The 13,862-nt window shown below is 54.5% G+C and overlaps 1 protein-coding gene across 4 annotated transcripts; it reads left to right on the top strand.

Annotated features, from left to right (window-relative positions):
• Positions 1-6,330: 6,330 nt before the first annotated feature.
• ZBTB45 (zinc finger and BTB domain containing 45) lies at positions 6,331-12,804 on the top strand. 4 transcript variants are annotated; one of them, XM_058706941.1, is made up of 3 exons: positions 6,331-6,629; positions 8,833-10,114; positions 11,933-12,804. In XM_058706941.1, the coding sequence occupies exons 2-3, from the start codon at positions 8,833-8,835 to the stop codon at positions 12,187-12,189; spliced, it is 1,539 nt and encodes a 512-aa protein (XP_058562924.1). In that variant the 5' UTR covers positions 6,331-6,629; the 3' UTR covers positions 12,190-12,804. The 4 variants fall into 4 exon arrangements, with proteins under 4 accessions (XP_058562924.1, XP_058562922.1, XP_058562921.1 ...); XM_058706939.1 differs by having other exon boundaries at positions 6,332-6,680; XM_058706938.1 differs by lacking the exon at positions 6,331-6,629 and adding an exon at positions 6,732-6,843.
• Positions 12,805-13,862: the final 1,058 nt, after the last annotated feature.

The following is a 13,862-nucleotide window of genomic DNA, read 5'->3' on the forward strand; positions in this document are numbered from 1 at the left end:
AAAAAAAGAGAGAGGGGGGTGCCTGGGTGGCTCAGTCGGGTAAGCATCTGACTTTGGCTCAGGTCAAGATTTCATGGTTTGTGAGTTCAAGCCCCACATCGGGCTCTGTGCTGACAGCTCAGAGGCTGGAGCCTGCTTTGGATTCTCTGCCTCCTTCTCTCTCTGCCCTTCCCCAACTTGTGCTCTCTCTCTGTCTCTCAAAATTAATGGAAAAAAAAATTTTTTTTAAAAAGGACAATAGCAAGTGATGGAAGGGATATGGAGGACTTGGAATACTCCTTTATTGCTGGTGAGAATGTAAAATGGTGCACTACCTATAAAAAAAAAAGTTTGGCTATGCCTCAAACAGTTAAACATAGATTTACCATATGATCCAGCAATTAACTTATAGGTATATACATACCTCCCCAAATTGAAAACATATTCAAACAAATCCTTGTACAGGAATTTATAGCAGCACTACATAGCCAAAGGTATAAACAACTCAATGTCCATCAAACGATGGCTGGAAAAATGGATAAATAGATGTATTTCCATACAATGGAGTCTAATTCAGCCATAAAAAGAAATGAATTGATACGTACTACAACATAGATGAACCTTGAAAAGATCACACCAATTAAAAGAAATCAGACATGAAAGATCACATATTAGACGATTCCATTTACACGAAATATCCAGAATATGCAAACTTAAGGAGACAGGAAGTAGATTAGTCATTGCCAAGAGCTGAGGAAGGGGAAAATGAGGAGTTACTTCCAATGAGTACAAGTTTTTATTTATTTTTTTAAGTTTATTTATTTATTTTGAGAGAGAGAGCAGGGCAGGGGCAGAGAGAGAGGGGAGAGAGAATCTCAAACAGACTTCATGCTGTCAGCACAAAGCCTGATGCGGGGCTCAAACCCACAAACCATGAGATCATTACCTGAGCTGAAACCCAGAGCCAAATGCTTAACTGACTGAACCACCCAGGCTCCAAAACAAGTTTTTATTTTGGATTGAGCAAAATGTTTTGGAACTTGATAGAGATACTGGTTACATAACATGTAACTATACTAAAATCCATTGAATTGTTCACTTTAAAATGGTTAATTTTGTGTTATGTGAATTTCACCTTAATTTTAAAAGGGTGAGGGAGCTTCTAGACCAACAGGGAGCAAGGAACCTGAGCAGTTCTGAATGGGTTCCTGGCAGAGACAAATCACCTGTCAAAGCTCATTTGTGAATAGTTGGTGACTTGGGGATGGGGACCAAGCATGCTAAGGAATGAGGAAGCTTCCAAAGACAGGCAACTAGGAAACCACCCTCGTTTTTAAAAGATGCATCCTGACGTTAAAAGAGAAGGATAGATACAGTGTCTCAAGCACAAAGAGGGTAGCATGGAGAATAGACCAAGTCATGAAGGAGGGCATGGGTCCAGCAGGAGGGCAGCTGAAAGAAGCAGGGCTAGAGACTTTTCTGCCTCAGTTGCCTACCGTGACAGGGAAATGCTTTTTAGACCAAAGCCAAGGGCACAACAAAAAATCCAACTAAACAAATTTAACAACATCTAGGTGGCACAGAAGCCTAAAGCAAAGTGACCCAAACCTCGTATTGTGTGATTTCATTGATGTGAAATGTCCAGCACAGGCTAATCTATGGTGACGTTAGATTAGTGGTTGCCTGGGACAGGCCATAGGGAATCACAGCAAATGGGTGGAGGTATCTCATTGGGGATGATAGAAATGTTTTAAAACAGGAGGATGCTAAGGATTACACACATGGTAAATTTACTAAAAATGATTGAATTTTAGGGACACGTGGCTGGCTCGATCAGAAGAGCATGCAACTCTTGGTCTAGGGGTGGTGAGTTTAAGGCTCATTAAAAAAATTGGGGCGCCTGGGTGGCGCAGTCGGTTAAGCGTCCGACTTCAGCCAGGTCACGATCTCGCGGTCCGTGAGTTTGAGCCCCGCGTCAGGCTCTGGGCTGATGGCTCGGAGCCTGGAGCCTTTTTCCGATTCTGTGTCTCCCTCTCTCTCTGCCCCTCCCCCGTTCATGCTCTGTCTCTCTCTGTCCCAAAAATAAATAAAAAATGTTGAAAAAAAAATTTAAAAAAAAAAAAAAAAAAAATAAGTAAACTTGGGGTGCCTGGGTGGCTCAGTCGGTTAAGCATCCAACTTCAGCTCGCTCGGGTCATGATCTCACAGTCTATGAGTTGGAGCCTCCCCCCTCCCCCGTTGGGCTCTGTGCTGACAGCTCAGAGCCTGGGGCCTGGTTCGGATCCTGTGTCTCCCTTTCTCTCTGCCCCTCCCCTGTTCACGCTCTGCCTCTCTCTGTCTCAAGAATAAATAAACGTTAAAAAAATTTTTTTAAAAAATTGTTACACGACGGGGCGCCTGGGTGGCGCAGTCGGTTAAGCGTCCGACTTCAGCCAGGTCACGATCTCGCGGTCCGTGAGTTCGAGCCCCGCGTCAGGCTCTGGGCTGATGGCTCGGAGCCTGGAGCCTGTTTCCGATTCTGTGTCTCCCTCTCTCTCTGCCCCTCCCCCGTTCATGCTATGTCTCTCTCTGTCCCAAAAATAAATAAAAAAACGTTGAAAAAAAAATTAAAAAAAAAATTGTTACACGTAAAAAAAAAAACATATTAATCTGGATTCAGTGGATCCTTTAAACTGGGGGTAGGGGTGCCTCATGGCTCAGTCAGTTAATCTTTATGATCAGGTCATGATCTCAGGGCTGGTGAGTGAGTTCGCATCAGCTGTGCTGACAGCTCAGAGCATGGAACCTGCTTCGGATTCTGTCTCCATCTCTCTCTGCCCCTCCTATGCTAACGTCTGTCTGTCTATCTGTCTGTCTCTCTCAAATACAAATAAACATTTAAAAAATTTTTTAACTTGGAGTAAAACAAGAGGCCTTTAAGGGACAGAAGTACCCAGGTGTGCCACCTCGAGGGGCTTTCTTCTTTGCCTAAAGGCTTTACTTAAAAAAAAAGAAAATAAAATTTTAACTTTTGTTTTCTTGTGTGTTTATTAAAAATAAGACCAAAAAAACAAAAAACAAAAAAAACAAAAAACAAAAAACAAAACAAAAAAACAAAAGGGACAAAACAAGAACATTGCTAATTTGGGGATGTGAGTACTCCAGTGTAGGAGCGCTATATTGTATACGCTATATTGTACTGTAAACGCTATATTGTACTCTGCGTTTCTTGTTTTTTGTTTTGTTTGTTGTTTTGTTTTGTTTTGTTTGTTTTTAATTTTCAAAATTAATTCAAAGGCCCAGTACAGGACCCGGTTAAGGGACACAGAAGTGACAATGGTAGTTGGGTTATTATGATTATTTAGTTTAGGTCTCCTACTTCCTACATGATTTCCTCAGGCTTTGGTCCACAGACTAGTAGGATGTTCTTGTTTTTTTACATATGAAAGCAAATTAAACTTTTTCTATGTTGCAAATATTCCTCACCCCCATCTCCACCTCCACCCCCTCCTCAACGGTCCTTGATCCTTGTCCGGATGTTTCTTTTTGGTAAGTCCTATAGGCACCTTGCCTCATCTGACCCATTGCTCCTATCACCTTTATACGCTCCACCAAGGCCTGGGTCCGGGTTTCCTGCCAGCCCTCATCCAAGCTGCAACTTCCAAGACCTTATTGGTTTAGAAATGGGATCCTGCCACTGCCCTTCCCCCATCCCAAAAGGCTCCTCATTTCCTCAGTCCTGCCAGGAGAGCTAAATCCCCCACTGCTGGTACTGGCCTTGCCTGGGACGTCCCTCAATCTCTACCCTATCTGCCTTGTACTGGGAAGCATTTTTCCAGAGACGAGCTTTATGTCTGACCCCTGGCAAGGGGAAGCTCCTGACAGATAGAAGTGTGTGAATTCAGGTGAATCTTGGGGACTGCATCTCACATCTGGCACTATCCACCCCCGCTAGCACTGAGCACTGGGCTTTACCTGGGGGCAGTGGCTGCCACAGAAGGAGGCCCTGTGTGAGAAGCTGGCCTAGTAGTAATGGAGGGTGGAGGGAGGTTGGGAACTCTGAGCTGGGAGTAGAGACTGAGCCTTCTGACCTAAGCTGTGTGTGTGGTGGTAAGGGTGTGGTAGGGGGTGAGGGGCAGGTCCTGCCTCCCCCGGGCAGCTGATGAGGCCCAGTCAATTAGGAGCTTAATATCTTCTCCTTTCATGTGTCTGTGACCATTGCAACCTTACAGGTTCTTCCCTTGATGGTCTGTCAGCCAGTGTCACCTGCCTCTTCTCATCACCTACTGGTTCCAAGACTCTAGGACCTGGCTTAGGATTTTCAATGTTTGCAGGTCACATTGACCCCTCCTTGGCTTATTAAACCTGTGTCCTTTGATATACTATTTATTCCTCCAATTGCATGCACAACTACTGAGACAAGGTCTTTGGAGAGGAAAGCAAAATAGATGTCTTCTTGAGGCTTGTGTCACTGGAGGCTGCAGCTCCCACCTCCCTTGCTGCCTGAGCAGTGTCAGGGTTTGTGTTTCTCCCTTCTGCCTCCTACTGGGCCAGTTACTCCATCTCACCCTCAACACTAAGACCTTCTCTGAAGCCACCCATGTCCTCTCCTTCCTACTCTGTATCTGTCCCCTTCTGGCCTTCCCACTGAGGTCTGAGCAGCCATTGCTGTCTTTTAAGCCTCCTGTTTTGCTGCCCCACTAGATCCACTACCCTCCCCTCAGTCCTTCAAACCTGCAGATGGGACTTTGGTCCTCCCCCACTCCACTCTCAACATCCGCAATCTCCATAGCAACTCCCACTTGCCTCACCCTAGGGAAGCCACCCTCCCTCCTCAGAGACCTCATACATGCTTCTCTACTGGCCTGATTCTGTTCCAGCCATGTGTCTGGATGTTTGTTTCCCTCTCTCACCCCCAAGTGCCTCTGCTTGTAGGATGGAGTAATGAGACCACCAAGCTGGATGATAAATGCTGGTGAGGCAGAAATGAAGCATTCAGCAAGAGAGAGGCAAGGGGAAAGGATTCATCAGATAGGAAAACAGTGGCATTATCAGACACTTACTGTGTGCAGGCCCTAAGTCTCTGGCAGCTGTATTCATTTTCTATTGTTACTTAACAATTACCACAAATTCAGTAACTTAAAACGACACCCATCTATTAGCTTACTGTTCTGCAGGTTAGACACCCAGGCAGTGGCCTCTGATCCAGGTCTCACAAAGGCTGCAATCAAGTTTGGGGCGGGGCTGGGCTCTTATTCAGAAGCTCTAGGGAAAAATCAGCTTCCCAGTTCATTCAAGTAGTTAGCAGATTGTAATTCCATGCAGTTGTAGACTGGGGCCCCTATTTTTTTTTTTTTTTTTTTTTGCTAGCTGTCATGTGGTCCTCTTCTCAGATTCTAGAATTTCCCCCTATATTTCTTGTCACATGCCCCCCTCCAGCTTCAAAGCCCCTGGAATCCTTCTAACTTCAACACATCTATAGATGTGCCCAATACAGTTGCCCAGCAGCTGACCAAGGTGGGAGGCAGGTCCTCTGATCTTGTCCCCATACTGGAGGCTAAGTCAGCACCCCTCCCCCCATGCTGGACCGCACACCTGCTGCATAAGGCATGGGGTCCACTGAGGTCTCAGGGAAATCTTCTGACCTTTACGTCCTCCTGCCTTGCCTCTAGACCCCAGGAACAAAGCATAAGGCTAGGCCAGCCCACCACTCCAGCCTCACCATCCAGCCTGGTTCACAGGTGTCCTGGGTAGCTAGCCCCATCTCAGGGTCTTTGCAGACCAAGTCTGTTTCCACACAACTCTTCCCACATATTCTGTCCCCTAAAGTGACTTCTGATCTTTGGAGTCTGGCTGGACACCACAGTCTTGGCAGATGTACTATCCATCTCACCCCCACTTTCCTTTTATTCTGAGGTGTGTCCCAGAGCGCTGAGTGCAGAAGGCATTCAGTTCAATATCCATTCATTCGTTCGTTCATTACGCGCCCTGGGGCGGGTGGGCCTGGTGTGTGTGTGAGGAGGTAGGGGGTCATAGAGACAGGTTGCCTCCACCTTCTACCTGGGACACAGGCTTGAGGGGCGGAAGGGGTGGTAGATGGGAGCCAGGGCCTGGGGTGGTGTCTGCTCCCTCATTCCACTCGTAGCTACCGGCGGGTGTGGAGTTCGGCTGCAGGAATATCTCTTCTGCAGTCCACGCAAGGGCTGGAGTCCGATGGACCAGGGGTGAGCCCTACTCCTGCCTCCACTCTTGCTCTGGGGAGAAGGCCGCCACCTGGGGTCGCAATGGAGTCTAAACCAGCCGAGACCCATCTAGGGCTTCAGACCGCCTTCCCAGCCTTTGTCGCCTTGCAGCAGCTCTACACAGCCGGGAGCGCACGAGGGCGTGGCCCGCAGATTGACAGCGCAGGCCCCGGCGCATCCCAGTCCCTAGGGCGACGCCGGAAGCGTGTCCTGGCCGAGACATTCCTTGCTGCCCCGCAGCCCGAGCCTCGGCGACTTTAGTTGCGACTCGGTCGAGAGCAGGAAGTTCAATACCTACCGGCCTGAAGCGGCGGCTGATCGCCATAGAAACACCGGAAACGTGCTCCGACCTAGCGCTTCCCTGCGCCACAGCGGCTGCGGACTTCGGTTCCGCCGGCGTCGCAGCCTGAAAGCGTGGCCTTGGCGGTGGTGAGCGGGAGAAGGCCAAGTCCCGGCCTGGTGCCTGAGAAGGAGCCGGAGGTGGGGTCGGGCGGGCATCCCCCTGCTGCAGGGCCGGCGGGCAGGCCGGGGCGTGCCCAAGGGAGGGCGCCGGCGCTAGGTTTGGAGTGCACGCTGTGGACGTGAGGGGGCGCTGCAGGATGGGGGCATGGCTCTGGCTAGCGCGCGGAGGCGGGAAATACAGGTTGGCCGGGTCTGGAGCGGGGGCAGCCCGAGCGGATCAGAGAGGGGGCTTTGGGGTTAGGGTAGGGAGCGAGCAATGGAGCAGAGTATGGGAAAGAGTGCTTGGAGCAAAGCGCATGGCGTGGGCAAAGGCGTGGCAGCGAGAATGCGGCGCCATACCCGGGAGGGTGGGCCTTTGTTCTGAGGCGCCAAGAAGACCCTGCTGCGTCTGGACTGAGAGATCACAGACCGGGAGCAGGGTGGAGGTGGGTCGGAAAAGGCAGGCTTCAAGTCGTATGGGTTGATGCGCAGGTTTCTGCCCCAGTCGCCCAGACACAGATTTGAAGGTCTTTAGACGGTGGGTGAATAAAGACGGGGAAAAGTGCTGTGGCATAGATAACGATATGTGCAAAGACTTGGCTTTTTTGACGAATTGCCAAGAATTAATTCATCACCATGGAGGGCTCTGAGCAGAGGAGGGTCCCGATCTGTCAGGTCTGAACAGGCTCCCTCTGGCTGTCGCGTGGGGGAATAGACCGGGGGGGGGGGGGCGGGGGGCGGGTAACACAAGGAAATGACTCCCATCAGCCTCCACCAATGGTACCGGGGCAGTGGAGGTGTGCGAAGTGATGTGAGGGTAAGATATAGAACATGCAAGAAAGGGAGGGGTCTGGACCCAGAAGAGGAAAGGTGGTTTGGGTAAGAGGAGCCAGAGGGGATGAGTCTGAGACCCCATTAGACCAGGAAGGTTAAGAGAAGCCACACTCCAGGGCTGTGTGACCCCGCCTGAGCTAGGCTGGTGGAGTGAGAGTGAGTGTCAGGGTGTGACCTGTGTCCCGACTGTCCTCCCCTAGACTGGAGTTGTGTGTGGCTTGAGTACAGGATGAGCCAAACCCATCTTTGTTTGGTAGAGGGGAAACTTATCCTAGTGAGCATGGTGCCTACTTGATGAGTGATGACGGGTGAAGTATCAGAGCTTCTCAGAGTCCCAGAGTCCCCTGGGGAGCGGTATCCCCTCCCCTTTCTGGTGTCTGAGCATGGGCAGTGCTGGGATTAGGAAGCTAAAGTTTTGACAAGAATCATCCGGGTTGCTCAGACATGCTGATCTGGAGGCTGCTGCTATTCCACCTTTCCCTTCCCAACCACACACCCTTCAAAGTCCACACAAGCCCCCTCTCTACACCACACCCACACCTTGTGCCCTCCAGGCTATATCAAGATTCCAAGATGCACCAGGCTGCAGGGGGCACCTCCCTACCTGCTGCGTTGGGGTCTGCCAGAGACCTTGTATTTTTCTTCTGTGGAATGCCCGCCAGGCTATGCCCAACCTACTCTCAACCCTTTGTGACCACGCACACCCTGAAACGCTTAGCCCAGGAGGCAGGTCGTGCCATCACGCCCCGGCGAAGACCTCTGCATACACTAGTTAACATAACCCAATTCCGAGGCAACAGACTTTGGTCTCCACGGGGTCTTGAATGCTCCAAGGTTGGATGATGTAGTAAAGGGAGATCAAAAAGAAGCTGAGAGTGGGAGGAATCACAGCCAGCCCTGATGCGGAGTGGATAAGGTGTGACAGCCAGTTCGGGATGGGCATCCCTGCCCTCTTCTCCACAGAGCTGGTCCCTGGAAGGGGGACATGGGGAAGGTTTATGGATACTGGAGTTAGGGCGAGGGGGGTGTGAACCAGTATAGGGGAAGCTGAGCTCTGGACCCTCCGCTGGGCAGTCAGCAAGACTGGGAGGGAGCCAGATATTTGGTATTCCCAACCTTCTCCCAGGGGTGTGCCGGGAGTTTCCTAGGTGGAGCTGCAGAGGTCCTGGAGTCTGGGGGTGGGAGTTGGGGGTAGTCCTCTATATGGGAATAGGGCTCGAGGGGCCTTTTGGGAAGGGCTGGGACTATGGTGCGCCCATGGGCCTTGTCCCGCAATAAGGGCTCAAGGGGCAGGGACAATGAGGCGGGGAGGGGGGGGGGGCCCTGGCTGACCTTCCCCCCCCCCCATCCGGTGCAGATGGCTGCAGCAGAGGCGGTGCACCACATACACCTGCAGAACTTCTCCCGCTCGCTGCTCGAGACCCTCAACGGGCAGCGGCTGGGTGGTCATTTCTGCGACGTGACTGTGCGGATCCGTGAGGCTTCGCTGCGTGCCCATCGCTGCGTGTTGGCTGCCGGCTCGCCCTTCTTCCAGGACAAGCTGCTGCTCGGCCACTCCGAGATCCGCGTGCCGCCAGTGGTGCCGGCGCAAACGGTGCGCCAGCTCGTCGAGTTCCTCTACAGCGGCTCGCTTGTAGTGGCACAAGGCGAAGCGCTGCAGGTGCTCACGGCCGCGTCGGTGCTGCGCATCCAGACGGTCATAGACGAGTGCACCCAGATCATCGCCCGCGCCCGAGCCCCGGTCCCCGGCGCGCCCGCGCCCCTGCCCACGCCCGTGCCCCCACCTCTTGCACCTGCGCAGCTACGCCACCGCCTGCGCCACTTGCTGGCCGCGCGCCCTCCGGGCCACCCCGGTGCCGCGCATAGCCGCAAGCAGCGCCAGCCGGCGCGCTTGCAGCTGCCGGCGCCCACTGCGCCCACCAAGGCGGAGGGGTCGGAAGTCGACCCCTCCCTTCCCGCGGCCACAGACGACGGCGGTGACGGCGAGGAGGACACCGATGATGAAACCGACGGCGAGGACGGCGAAAGCGGCGGCCCAGGAGAGGGCCAAGCGCCCCCTTCCTTCCCAGACTGCGCTGCCGGCTTCCTCACCGCCGCCCCTGACAGCGCGTGCGAGGAGCCGCCCGCACCCGCCGGCCTTTCGGACTATGGCGGCGCCGGCAGGGACTTTCTTCGGGGCGCTTCGGCGGCCGAGGATGTGTTCCCCGAGAGCTACGTCTCCGCTTGGCAAGATGAGGATGGCACCGCGGCGGAAGCCTGTCCCGCCGAGACGCCGGCCCCGCCTGATTGTGTCCTGTCTGGATCCCGAGCCCCAGGCGTGAAGACCCAGGGGCCACCTGTCTCACTTTTCCCCTTTCATCTGGGCGCTCCTGGGCCACCTGCGCAACCTCCTCCCGCACCCTCGGGGCCTACTCCTGCGCTCCCTTCCGCCTTCTATCCCACACTCCAGCCAGATGCGGCCCCTAGCGCTCCTGCTCCTCCGGGGGAGGCCCCAGCCCCGCCCACCGCTCCCGCTGTGGCCCCCTCGGCCACCCCTGCCAGAGCCCCGGGTTCCGAGCCGCCTGCCTATGAGTGCAGTCACTGCCGAAAGACGTTCAGCTCGCGGAAAAACTACACCAAGCACATGTTCATCCACTCGGGTGAGCCAGGATGGGTCTCTGAGCCCTTTGGTCATTGGAGATTCAAGCCTGAGGGGTGATTGGGCACTAGGCAAGTGGGGTGGAGGCACTCATGTAGTTATGTTGCTTTTTCTTGACCCCAGTGGAACCTGGAAATTGAGCCCCAAGTGCGATGTGGGGGGGGGGGGGGAACCCCATCCACATGGAGAAGCAGGTTCTCCTGCCCAACCCCTATTTCAATTTATTGGTGCAGGGAGAATCCTCAGGCTAGGTTAAGGAGCAGGAACTTGCCCAGAGCTTTTGGAAAGCTGGCAGTGGAGCTTTTAGTCACCACGATGAAGCTTGGGATGGGCAGGAGGGATGGAGCCTTGGCAGGAATATGTGGCCAGGTAGAGGAGTCTCCTAGGTCTCCCTGGCTGTCAGTGGGTCCTGTGACTGGCACTGGATGTGAGGGGAGAGTGGGTTTGCTGGCCTAGCCTTCGAAGCTGGCAGAGAGGTGGCCTGATCGCGGCTGGAGGGAGATGGGGCTGCAGTGTGGGGACCCCACAACTGCAGAGGGAGGAAAGGGGAGCTCCTCGAAGACCACTGAGAGTACCCCTAAACCCTTGGGGTGTCTGGGAGGTGGCTCTTTACTGGCTCAGGGAGAGGTAGAGAGTGTGCTAGATGGTGCACTGGAGATTATGGAGCTAAGGGCTGAGGTGGTGGCTGGCAGGTCCTGGATGTGTCACAGGGTGTCCAGGGTGCTCCCTAGAGGCTCAGGTAGAGGACAGGGGTATGGAATGTCAAAGACTGCTTGCAGGGCCAAACTGGATGTTGTTAGGAAAAGCAAAGGTTTGGCTGGAACACCTGTAGGAGTGGAGTGGGGAGTTCTGCAGGGCCAGGAACTTGGGATTTCACTGTGAATGTTGGAGAAGGCATCAGTGATCTGAAGTGGGAAGTGAGTGAGACGTGATTTAGTTTTAAATCCCTACCTGGCTGTCTTGGGGTTGAAGGAGAGAGGATATAGATGTAGCCTGTGGAGAGCTGTCAGGGGCCCCAAGGTAGTACCAGCCAAGATTTGCCAGCTTCATGTGGCCTTAGCCAGGTGCAAGGCCTGGTCTGGGGGAACTCCCTGCCCAGGCACTGCCCTGCAGCCCTCTGCCGCTGAGATAGGTGGGGTTTTTTTGTTTTTTGTTTTTTTTTCTTAACACCTGATGAATCTAGGGGCCAATACAGCCAGCCTCCCCCTTCTCTGATCAGGGTAAAGGGGGCAGCCTACTCTGGCACCCCAGGTACATTATAGCTGCCAGCAGACAAGGGTTTTCTGGGCAACAGGGCTTCCAGCAGGAACCAGGCAGGTATGCCCGCGTCCCTCACAGTGTAAGTGTGCTGGGCCTTGCCAGACTGTTACCAGAATGGTGGCCAGCGATCAAAGTACAGAATGCTCCATGGGCATGGCAGGAGTTAGGGGAAGGGAATTTCCTGGAGGTGGGGGAGACCTCAGCGGTCAAGTCCTGTCAGGCAACGATGTCCCAGACCGGCAGGATTCCCTGTTGGGAGGATACCTGTTAGAGTTGAGGGCCCCTGACGGTGGTATCCTGGTATTACGGTAAGGGTCCGGGAAAGCGGCATCCCCGCTGAGTGGGGAAACATACTGGGTCATGGCCGGGTGGGGGAGGGGTTCCCTGTTGGGCCGGAAGGTCCAGGAGTGGTCCGGGAGTGGAAGGGGTGTCCCTTAAGGGCAGGGGGATTCAGGGTTGATGGGCAGTTTGGGAGGAGAGGGGAGTCCCTGCCCGTCAAAGGCTCCCCGGGGCTCCTTCCCAGATGACATACGTGCGCGGCATGCCCTGTCGCCCACAGGGGAGAAGCCCCACCAATGCGCCGTGTGCTGGCGATCTTTCTCGCTGCGCGACTACCTGCTGAAGCATATGGTCACGCACACAGGCGTGCGCGCCTTCCAGTGCGCTGTCTGCGCCAAGCGCTTCACGCAGAAGAGCTCACTCAACGTGCACATGCGCACGCATCGGCCCGAGCGCGCGCCGTGCCCCGCCTGCGGCAAGGTCTTCTCACACCGCGCGCTGCTGGAGCGCCACCTGGCCGCGCACCCTGCACCTTGATCCAGGCCTGGGCCCGGCTACGCCTGCCGCGGGATTGACCACGCTCCCGCGCTGTAGGCCAACCCCTGCAGGTCCGCGACCTCCTGTGGAACTAGGCCACGACCACTGCGGAACCGGTAACACCCCTGCCGAGCCGCTTCACACCTGCCTAGACGCCTTGACCACGTTCCCACTACCAAACCACGTTTTCCCCAGAGCACAGGCCCTCCCTCTGCTACCACCCTTCTTTCCAGACCTGACCAGGGGTTCAGCCTGCCTTACTACTGTACTCCTTCGTACTCGGACCCTCCTGATAGTGGCAGGCTGGGGATGGGGTTGGTCAGAGACCCGACCATCCCTGAGAACTGGATCATCTCCAGCCTAAACTGGGCGCTCAGACCCTTGGGCCAGGCCCAAGATTTGTGGCTCTGACTCCTTGCGTGAGTGTGGGTTCTGGAGCTGCTCCTCTCTGCCCCAGTGTCAAGCTGGGTAAGAACCCTGGCTCCCCACCCCGAACTACCCCTCCCTCAATCTGGTGTCTAAGGGGGCTCAGTGGACCCATCATGGACTGGGGTCGGGCCTCGGGACTCCTGCTCTCTAATAAAGTACTGTGGGCCATGGGTCCGAAACCCGGAAGCTCTGAACTCCCGGATGGGTGCGTTTCTGTCCCTCACACACTGGCTGTGGCAGTCAGGACTCAGTGCCCCCGCCTCTGGGCAACACTGCTGCCACCTACTGGGCTCTCTGGGCAGAGACAGGACGGTAGGCTTGGCCATTTCAGGGAGGGTGTGGGATGCACACATGACTGGTGCTTGACTCTTCTAGAGCCCTTGCCCTGTGGGGAGACGTGTAGGCCAGGCCTGAGATGAGTCTGGGAGAGAGAGGCCACATGTGGGAAACCCTCAGAATCCCAGCTGCTGCTGTCCAAGATGCAGAATTGAGGCCCTTCCCCCTAGATCTCACCACCCCCCACCTCCGGAATCTCAAGGTCCTTTGGATTTGAGTCTTCCCCCTCCCCCATTCTGATGGGCACGATGGTTGAGCACCTTACTTTTGAGGGGGTCCAGGGAGTCTTTGGGGTTAGGCTACCATGTGGGGATCTGAGCCCCAGGATACCTGCCTCGGCCATTAACTTCTGAAGTGCCAGGCAGGAGGTGGGAGCAGCAGCCAGGACCGTTGGGCTGCCCACTGGGCAGCTGAAGATACTGATACCCAGTAGTGAAGCAGTGTCACAAGACCCCGCATCAGTTCAGCTGCCAGCCAAGAAAGCGGTCACTCTTCTTACTCCAGAGCATTGGCGGCACCTGTCTTAAGGATTTGAAGCAGGTGGAGAGGGGATTGAGCTGGAGGGTGGTGCTCCGCCCTGACCTGTAGGCTCCTGGGTCAATGGCAACGCCTTTCTGAGCTCCCCCTCTGTGACTGCCTCCCAAAGGTGAAGGGTTAAGGCTTTTCTGTCCAACCATTCATAAACTGCCCTGCCCATGTTCCCCGGGGGAGGGGGAGTTCAGCCTCCTGAACCCCGAAGACAGTCCCCATCCATGCCAGGGGGGTGAAGCACAGTGTCATAGGGCCCAGCCCATGGGTGGGGATGGGGACATCAGAACTGGGTTTGCATTCAGGCACTGGATTTATTCATTCAAGTATTTACTCGGTGCCTGCCATGTACCTGGTAGGAGGTAGGCACAGTGAAACAA

The sequence above is a fragment of the Neofelis nebulosa genome, chromosome 17, assembly GCF_028018385.1.
Source record: "Neofelis nebulosa isolate mNeoNeb1 chromosome 17, mNeoNeb1.pri, whole genome shotgun sequence".
Lineage (NCBI taxonomy): Eukaryota > Metazoa > Chordata > Mammalia > Carnivora > Felidae > Neofelis > Neofelis nebulosa.